General features: G+C 46.3%; 1 protein-coding gene across 2 annotated transcripts in view; it reads right to left on the bottom strand.

Moving 5' to 3' along the window:
• Nucleotides 1-10,115, bottom strand: part of robo2 (roundabout, axon guidance receptor, homolog 2 (Drosophila)) — a 474,841-nt gene that overhangs the window by 238,366 nt on the left and 226,360 nt on the right. Inside the window, exon 1 of one of the 2 annotated variants that reach the window (XM_047820547.1) lies at nt 8-874. The exons of the other annotated variant lie outside the window; for it this stretch is intronic. Coding sequence (XP_047676503.1) covers nt 8-62 — 55 coding nt within the window. The 5' untranslated portion in view covers nt 63-874. Of the gene's footprint in view, nt 1-7; nt 875-10,115 lie in introns of those variants that run through there. 2 annotated transcript variants of the gene reach the window in all.

A 10,115-nucleotide genomic window follows, 5' to 3' on the forward strand; every position in this document is an offset into this window, starting at 1 on the left:
AACTTACCCCCAGCCTGAGAGTGCAATAATCCGCAGAGGATGAGCCACGCTAGCGGACCCATTCTGGCATAGTACACATCCAAGCACGACTTTAATTCTCTCGCTCTTTCTGTCTCAGTGTGTGTGTGTGTGTGTCTCTGTGTCCACAACACACTTTCTGTCCTTCGCTTATGGACTCAGGAGAGCCGGTGGTGACGGACACGCATGCACCGCGCTCATACTGCCTTTTCCGGGCACGGAGAACGACAATCCGGGGACGTGCGCGCAGCACGCGGGTACTCCGTGAAACTCCGCGCGGGCGGGCGGGCGCGTGTGTGTGCGTGTGTGTGTGTTTCTCGCTCTCTCGCCGATTGTGTATATATATGTGTGTGTGTATTTATGTGTGTGTGTTAAATAGCAACGCTTTGCGCGCACATACGCACTTTCGGACACACGCAGCTAAGGATTTTCAAAAGATTTCACGTCAAACGATGCTCCAAGATCCCGATTCGGAAGCTTCTGCTTATTTTTTTTCTTTTTCTTTCCCTGCTTTTTTTTTTTTGTATAAATCTGTTTATATTTTGTCTCCGGTCCTTTTCCCGGTTCTGTAGATGACCAGAGAACAGTGTGTGAACTACAAGGCAGAGTGTCTATAAGACAAAAAAAAAGTGATGCTGTCCGTTTCCGGGATTTAGCAAATCAACTGCAGAAAAACAACATAAAGATCCCAAACTCCAAATCTGTAATGAACAAAAGGAAACATCTCCTCCGTGTGCCAAATGAGTCCACGCCAAAGTCCGGCAGCAGTGGTGTAGCGTAATGTAATGTGTGTGTGTAATGTATGAGAGAGAGAGAGAGAGAGAGAGAGAGAGAGAGAGAGAGAGAGAGAGAGAGAGAGAGAGAGAGAGAGAGAGATAGCGAGCTTGCTGCTCTTGAGCGCGCTTCAGCGACTCACGGCGTAAGTCTTGCCGCGAAGTGGGCTCTATCGCCCGTGAGCCTTCCGTCTTCAAGAGGAGTAGCGAGGAGATGGAGAGATGGCCTCGCCGCGTTTGCCGGCTTGTCGATGCTCTCCTTGCGCTTCCTAGTGACGTCGTAAGAGACATGTGATGGCCTAGAGAGAAATCGGAGAGGAGAATTGGCCATGACCTGACAAGAGCAAGAGTTGCCGTAGCGATGAGGCTCTCACGTGTCTCGGTGAAGAGATGTCTGCGCGCAAGCGTGTGGTTCTTCTGTGGGCTGCAGCAGGGGATCGATTTCAGAGACGGTCATCAAACTGGGGTTTACAAACAGCGTGCGGCACCTGATTACTCAGGAACAAAACTGGGAATTTAATCCATCCGAAGGAGATGCAAGAACCGCGTCACAAAGTGTGTTTGCATCGAGTTCCAGGGACTGCTCGTTACTGCTACTGTATAATATAATAATAATATAATAATAATAATAATATAGAATAATCACTAATAATATATACACAATTAGAACGAAGAAGAGATAATGACTGATATGTGGTATTAAAATAAAAAGGCGTAAACAAGATGCAGCGTGATTGTGATAACTCCTGTAGGTGGACATATCTATCTATCTATCTATCTATCTATCTATCTAGACGATGCTATCTATCGATCTCTCTATCTAGCGAATCTATCTATCTATCTATCTATATATATCTATATAACTATGTTCTGGTACTATTCCAGATTGACTTGATTGAGTAGTCATATAATTTACTAAACCTAGAAGCAGTGCATGTATTATTATTATTATTAAGTATTATTATTATTATTATTATTATTATTATTATTCTTATATTATTTGTGTTGTTGTTGTTCCTTCTTTTTGTTCCCTCTCTGCTTATCTACTTTCTTTCATTCTTTTCCCCTTCTCCTATCCCCTCCGTCTGGCCTGGGAAAGGCCCCTGCCCTCCTTCAGTCCCCCGGTACCCTGATTCTCTATTATTTTCCTTTCGTTCCCGCTGGGGTCCCAGGGCACAACATGGCTGCGATGGTGAAAGGGGAAAAAGGGGGGGGTGGGGAGATCGGAGAAGAAGAAGGGGGGAGTTGGGGGGGTGCGGGTGGCTGGGAGGTAGGGGCGCCGAAGAGGGAGGGAGGGGTAGAATGGGGGGCACGACCGAAGGTTTGATAGGCGAGGTTTTGTGGATTGGGGCGGTCCTCGGGGCTGTGGTAGGGGGCCGATGAGGCGAGGGCCAAGGTGTAATATGGGGGGAACGCAGTGGGAGGAGGGAGGATGGGGAGTATCGGGACGGGTGACGGTGGGAAAGCGCCCGAGTCCGGAGAGAGGAGGGGATGGGGGGTGGATGGTTGGCTACGCGCTTGCACGCTGGGAGGAGGGGGTGAGGGGAGGGGGGGGGAGCCGGGGGGGGGGGGAGAGAGGTGGGAGAAGGTTGGGGTGAGGGAGGGGCGCCTGGACGTGTAGTGCGACAAAGGGGCGCCATGAGCCATTATGAGTACCGTGGTAGTGCAGTATGGTGTAGTTATCGAGTAAGATGTTACGTGCAGTATGGTGTAGATGCAGTTACGGGGGGGGGGGGTTCGTAAAATATGCATCACTTTTCATGACCCCTCCCACCCTCCAGCCCTTAGTGGCTCCTGTGTGATGGGAGGGGAAACTGTGAATGTTCAAGGTTGCAATTTCTTTTATAAATCGTGGAATTACAAGAAGTCATAGTGTAAACTGAGAGAACGATGTAAAAGCTGATGGATGGGGGAAGACCGAGAGAAAGAGTAGCTCAAAATCTCATCTCTCTCTCTCTCTCTCTCCGGGCTCTCTCTCTCTCGATGATCTATAATGCCGTGAATCTTAGCGTCCCCCAATGGCACTGATTATCCGTTCCCCCCTCTGTTGGTTTAATTTGATTGCCATGCCGTAAGTATAACACAAATCTAATCTCACCTATCCCAGATATCTTAAGCCTATAACCCTTATAACTAGTGTTTTTTGGTGTAAATAGTTTAGGTTCTACATGAAACCTTCCTCAAGCAGGATCGTTTTTCCGCTGTTTTATGTGTGCAACAAAGCCCAACATATATAATAATAATAATAATAATAATAATATAATAATAATAATAATACTTATTCTATATGAACTTATTCTTAGCTTCTTCTTCCTTTTTTTCTTTTTGCTTTTTCGTTTTTTCTTTTTCTTTTTTCTTCTTCTTGCTTCTGTCCTTCTTCGTTCTTCTTCTTCCTTACTTCTATCTTCATTTTCTCCCCCCCTTCTCCTCTTCCTCCCCCCCTTCTAATCTTTATATTTGCTATATGTGCTAAAAATGGGGTTTTATAAAGAACCCCAGGTTCTAAGTGGCTGTGGTCTAAAACGTCCGTCTGGGGGGGGGGCGCCCTCTTTTTTCCCCTCCTCCTCCCTCTCCATGTTCCCCTCCCCTTTCTCTTGTTTCCTTTTATTCTTTTTCCTTCCTCCTCCCCTCCTGTCTTCGCCGTTCCTTCCCCGTTCCATCACTGGAAGGGCCTGTTGCAGTTCCTCGCCCCCATTCCCTACGCCTCAAATTTTGTTTCTGATTCTCTTATTTCTTTTGTTTGGGTGCATAGGTGCAAGGCTAGGCTATATTGTTGTCCTACTACAGAACCTTGCTTTTTAATGCACATAAACTAAGGATTAGGATTAAAAGTCAATTTGGTTACAAAAAAAATCTCTGTTTAGAATATAATACAGAGTTTGCTGATTGATTATTTCCTAAATAATCAATCAGCACATCTTTTTTCACATTTTTATTATAAGTAATATCTATAAACAAACAAACAAATAAATAAATAATAAATATTTATGAATTATATTCTTGCCATTTTTTTAGAATATATGATTATACAAACAACAGATAGAGAGAGAGGGGGGGGGGAGACAGAGAGAGTGAGTGAGAGCAGACAAGAAGGAAGAGAAGACAGAGAGAGAGGGAGAGAGAGACAGACAAACAGACAGAGAGAGAGAGAGGGGGGGGGAGAGAGAGGGAGGGGGGGGGTTAGAGAGAGACATGACAGACATACATCCCTACATATCGATATATCTCTATTCCGATCTATTCATTTATACCTATTTATCCTGAGAGGTTTTCGCCGCTCTCTTTCTCCTCCCCGCTTCTCTCTCTCTCTCTCCTAGCTCTCTCCTGCTTTATCTCACTCTCTCTCTCTCTTTCTCTCTCTCTCCCCCTCCCTCCCTCTCTCTTTGTTCTCCCTCTCTCTCTCTCTCCCCCTCCCCTATCGTCCCCTCTCTCGTTTCCCTCTCCGTCTCTCGACTCGTCTCTTTCGGCCTCTCTGTCTCTGCTCTCTCTCTTCTCTTCTCTCTGTCTCTTCCCTCGTCCCTCTACAGAGAGACAGCAACAGACAGAGAGAGAGACAGAGACAAGACGCGCGCAAAGGAAGAGAGAGAGAGAGAGGGGAGAGAGAGAGGATGGAGAGAGAGAGAGAGAGAGAGAGAGAGGTCCATGTAAGAATCCCTTCTATCCACACTATCCACAGCCAACACAAAAACCGCATCACATCCCTAAACTCAGCACTTGAGTAAACAGATGATTGTGTTAAAGCGACGCAGCACAAAGCTAAAGAGCGTCAGCTGTAATCATCACCATGAATGTTTAACATGTTACATAACAGCTGAGCATTTCATGTGACAAAAACAAGCAGATTACAGAAGCTGCTGCGAGGCTCCAGGCCTTTGAACCTACGCTGAGACACAAGAGAACTAAAGGCCAAGAAACTGATTAAAGAAGAGCATCAAATAAGTCGTGCTTGTTAGGAAGTCATCCTCACATGGCTGAGCCTGTACAGGCATCTCCCAGCAGCGTGTCAGGCTCCATCCCCCCGGGGCCCACAGCTTTTCTGGAATATCCCTCATTCAAGTGATGTCTAAAGATCAAAGATAAGGAAACGAACCAAAAACAGCTCTAAGAACAGCAATTATAAGCAGATACCTTCATACATATTCTCAGCACACACACAGCTCTGTCCAGAAGCCATATACACTCACATCAGGTGCACCTTGACCTGGAGCACACAGTTTACTGCAATGTGTCTGTATGTTGTAGCTTTAAATTTGTCCTCACCGGAGCTAACAGGTTTAAACCTGTTCCACATGACAATGAGTCTGTACACAAAGCTCCTGAGCTCCATGGAGATGTGGTGTGGAGGTCAAAGTTGGAGGAAAAGTGGAGGAAGAACTGGAGAGTCCTGCACAGAGAAACACCAAAACACCTAGTCTGACTCAACTCAAATCCCCCCTCACACCACACCCCTCCCCCCCCCCCCCCCCCACCCCCCCCCCCTCTGTCCTCTTTTGTCTTCTTCCTTTTTCTTCTCTCGTCTTTTCCCTTGTATGCGTTTTTCGGGTGGTTTAGTTTCTTTATATTCGTTTTTCTTTGACTCTTCTCTGCTTTTCTGAATTTCTTTTTCAGGTCCTCTCTACTTCTTCCTTCTGCTCGCTCTCTCAACTCCTAATTCTCCTCTTCTCTCGTGTCATCCTTTGGCTTCTTCTCTATTTCGTATTTCTTCCTTCTCCGTCTCCTCATATTCCTGCTCCTCTCATACTCCTCTCCCTCTCCTCTCCTCTCCTCTCCTCTCTCCTCCTTTCCCTCGTCTCTCTTCTCCTTCCTTCCTTTCTTCTCTTTTTCTTCTCTTCTTCTGCCCCTCTCTTCTCTTTGCTCCTTCCGCTCCTGCTCCCCTCTCTCTCCTCTCTGTCTCCTCTTCTTCTCTCCTCTCCTCTCATCCTCCTCTCCTTTCTCCCCTCCTCTCATCTCTTCTCCTTTCCCTTCTCTCCCCTTCTCTTCTCTTCTCTACTTCTCTTCTACCGTTTTCTCTCTCTCCTCTCTTCCCTCTTCCCTCCCTTCTCTCCTTCCCCTATCTCTCTTTCTTCTCTCTTCTCCCTCTCCTCTCTCCTCGTCCTCCCTTTCTCTAGCTTCCTCTCTCTTCTCTTCTCCTGTTCTTCTCCTTCCTCCCTCTTCTCTCTTCTTCTCTTTCTTTGTCTTCTCTTCTCCCCACCTCTCTGCTTTTTGTTCTCTTTTCTTCTCTTCTCTCTCTTTTCCCCTTCTCTATCTCTTTCTTCTCTTCGCTTGTCTCCTCTCCCCGCGCTTTTTCTTCTTCCTCTTCGCTTGTTCTTCTCTCTCTTTTCTTCCTCCTCTCTCCTCTCCTTCTCTTCCTCTCCTCCGTCTCTTTTGTCGTCTCTTCTCTTTCTTCTCCTCTCTCCTCTCTTCTCTTCGCTCCTCTTCTCTTCTGCTTCTCTCCCCTCTCCTGCCCGTTCTCCTCTCCCCGTCCTTTTCTTCTCTTCTCCTCTCTTCTCCTCTCCCTCTCCTCTCCTCTCTTCTCCTCTCCTCTCTCCTCCTTTCTCCTCTTCTCTTCTCCTTTTTCTTGTTCTTCTCCTCTCTCCTCTCTCTCTCTTCTCCTCTTCTTCTCTTTCCTTTCTTCTCTTCTCTTCTCTTTCTTTCTCTCCTCTTTTCCTTCTTCCCTTCTTTTTCTTCTCTCCTCTTCGCTCTCTTTTCTTTTCTTTTCTTCCTTTCTTTTTCTTGCTCTTCTCGCCTTTTCTTATTTCTTCTCTTTTCTTCTCCTCTCTCCTCCCTCTCTTCTTCCTGCTTCGTCTTTTTCTTTTCTTCTCTTCTCCTCTCTCTCTCTTCTCTGATCTCTCTTCTCTCCTCCCTCTCCTCTCCCCTCCCATCTCTTCTCCCCCTGCACATTTCTGGCTTTTTTGTACTAAGCTCTCTCTCTTTCTGCTGTGTGCCTGACCCATCGCTTCCAAAATTAAAGGAAATGAGAGAAAAAAAGAGAAGAGAAGAAAGGAGAAGAGAACGATACCTCCCTTCCTTCCTTCCTTTCTCAAACACATTCTATTCTTTACTCCTTTTTCTTCTTCACAAGTTCATCATCCTCCCCTCCCCTGCCTCTCCCTATAAATACCCTCACCCCTGGTTGTCTCCCTCCTTTTTTGTTCCCCCCGCCCCGGCCCCCCCCCCTAACAGCCACCGCACCCCCCCCGGTACTCCACCTTCTGCTGCCTCTCGACGGACCCTGCCCGGTAGGGAGAGGAGAGGCACCCGCCTACTCCATCGACACACCGTTCAATCTCAACCACACCTTATGATTTGCCGCTGCACTACGTGGGTTCTGCAAGTCCCAGGAGCAACAAGAACAACACATTTTTGTCTTGATTTTAAATGTATGTCTGGAAACTCACATTTATTAAAGGGTTTATATTCTTTTGTTTGTCCTGCCGTGGTGGAGAGAGGGGGGCAGGAGGGGGGGAGGGAGGGGAGGGAGGGAGGGGAGGGAGGGGGGCTGTAAATTTCACAGCCGGGACTTCATTTGTTCCGTTCGTCTGTTTTACAAGAAGAGCAAAAAACAAAGAGATTCTCTTCCTCCTTCCCTCATTTCCGCCTCCTCCTTCTTTCTGTAATAATCACGTTCCTTATGTGTGTTTATACAGAAGGTCACACTTAACCGCTCCTGTCTCTCGATCACGTCCATCTCTGGAAGAAATCTCCCATCATCACTCCGTACACTTCTGCTTACTCCTATTCCTTCCTTCCCACCACTTCCCTTCCGCTCTGCTCTTCTTTCTCCATCCTCGCTCAGTCTGTCGTCTTCTTTCATACTTTCATCTATCATTTCTTCTCCCTTCCTTCCTTCCTACTAACGTCCTCTCTTTCTTTTCTCACTTCCTTCTGCTTTGTGCCCTGTGTTATCCCTTCCTCCCTTAACTCCATCCATCCTTTCTTCCCACAGTTCCTTACTTCTTAAATCACTCTCGTCTACTCACTTCTTCCTGTCCTCCATGCCCTCCTGTCCTTCCTCTGACTTCATGTCAGTCTGTCCAACTCTTCATCCGTTCTTCCACACCACTTAGTCCTTCCTCCACCACTCCTATTTTCCAGACTCTATCCTGACTTTCTTGGTTCTTCTCTATTCAATCTGTTCATCTATCTATCATTTCTCCTCGCCAATTCCTTTCTGATATCAATTCTCCTTTCATCCATCTGGACGGCGGTCCATTCCAACCGTTCTTCCCCACCCCTTCTTTTTTTTCATCTCCTCCATCACCTTCGTACCCTTATGCCTTCTTCCTCCTGCCCCACCTCTCACATGCGTCTCACGTGTCATTCTTCGTTTCCTCCTCACTCCTGCCTACTTCCTCGTTCTTTTTCTTCCTCTTTCACTCATTCACCTTACCTACTTCCGCCCTCATTTCTTCTGTTTCTCACTCCATCTGCTACATCCACCTTTCCCGCCGTTCTTCCTCACACCCCTTGTAGCCTTCCTTGTTCCTCCTTTTATTATGCCTCTTTCCCTGTCCTACTCCTAGTCTCTCTTCTGTTCCTCCTCGCTCCTGCTTTCTCATTCCATCCATCCATCCAGGTCCCTGACCATCCATCCCATCCATCCTGTCCACACAAAAAACCCATTTCGGTAGACCACCAACACCATCACCCCACCAAATTGCCCCCTACCCCCTCCTTCCTCTCCCCCATCCCCACCACCGATACTGCACCGCTATCACACACCCCATCATCTCTGCTCTCCTGCTTTAATAATTCCTCCTCTCTGAACCAGCCACGTAGTCTCTCCTTTCTCCGTATCTTCCCTCGTCCAGAGCAGGTCCCTGATGGCTGTGAAATATCGACGAGAAGCGATTTATTTTAATTAAAAAAAAGGAGGTATGTGTTTACCCAAGGCTGCAGGAGACACTTCAAATGAGAATCGAAATCAAACAGAGGGGTGGGGGGGGGGATGGGGGGGGGGATTCTGAGACATGTCTTGAGGCAAGCAAAAAAAAAGGGCGATAAGATCCTTAGCTTGAAACAGCAAGAATCATGGAAGGGATGGATTTAAGTAGCCTTTAATTTTGGGAAGACTGGCCTCAGAGGGACACCTGCTAAAAGCAGACGTCGTGTGGCGCTAAAGACGCGGCGTGAGACCCGCACCCGGCGCCCTGCTGATAAGGACAGATTTATGTTTTAATGGAGGCTTAACTCTTTAAAAAAACCTGTGGAAGCTTGAAGTCCATCTTACAAATCCCTCATCGATGAACACTGGTATCGCTGATTGCAGTGGACAAGTTCCCCTGAATGAACTGTTACTATAGCAACCGGTAACGTAAGAAACCTCGGCGGATATCTAACTGTAGCAAAGCTAGAAAAGTCCAACTAGTGTTTTTTCCCTCCACAAAAAAAAAAGTTAGATTAATCTACTGATAGCTAGATTTCTATTAAGCTAGCTTTAAATAATAGCCTAGTAAGGACCGAGCTAATGCCCAGGAAACGTCGACTAGCTAACCAAACACGTATTTTCCCTTGTCAGTCTACAAGTTTTGACCAAGATTTATTCTCGATATTTCTGGATATTTCATGTGTTTTTGGCTAGTATTTTATGCACTAGGGCTTAACATCGCTAGCCTGTCCGCTAGTTGTGACTTTAGCTAACAGATATAAAAAAATAGCTAGCTTGTTTGTCAACGTGGCTATGTTTCTTCTTTCCCTTTATAAAAAACTCCATTTTTTGTCTAGTATTGTGTCACAAATAATTATTAGCCGATGTTACCAGAGCTCGATAGCGTCCACAACTAGTGCCTGCTAGAATTATGTTAGCTTTCGCTTGTGTACCTTAGTTTTTTTAACTGGTTTTTCTTTTTTTTTTTTTTTTTGGCAAGCGATGTTTGCTAAAAAACGATTTAAAAAACATACAAACCTAACGATTGCATGCTAATGCTAGGTAAGCGGTGCTGACTAGTAGTCTTTGCTTGAAAACTGAAAGGTAAAGTAAATAAAGAAGCAGTCTTATAAACCTTTAAAACTTTTCCCCAGAATGAGTTTTCATACGCGAAATCAAATTGAATCACAATGAGGGCATACACACATTGAATGAACCTCGGGAAAGCAAATCGCACCCACGACAACGTTCAATTATTCCTTCTTTGTTACCGTCTACACCTCTTCCTACACACCCCACCCGCTTAAGCGCGCCTGATTTTAGTTCACCTAACCTCATAATTTCAACATACGTTAGAGTAACCGCATCATACCCATCATCTCTCCGACCTGGAGCCGGGGTTTGTCGCTGACCATCTGCTCTGGACCGGGGTTAAGCTGATGTACCTCGGTGCTAAAGGTTTCAAGCAGTTCTGCTCT

This window comes from Tachysurus fulvidraco, chromosome 11 (assembly GCF_022655615.1).
Source record: "Tachysurus fulvidraco isolate hzauxx_2018 chromosome 11, HZAU_PFXX_2.0, whole genome shotgun sequence".
Taxonomy (NCBI): Eukaryota; Metazoa; Chordata; class Actinopteri; order Siluriformes; family Bagridae; genus Tachysurus; species Tachysurus fulvidraco.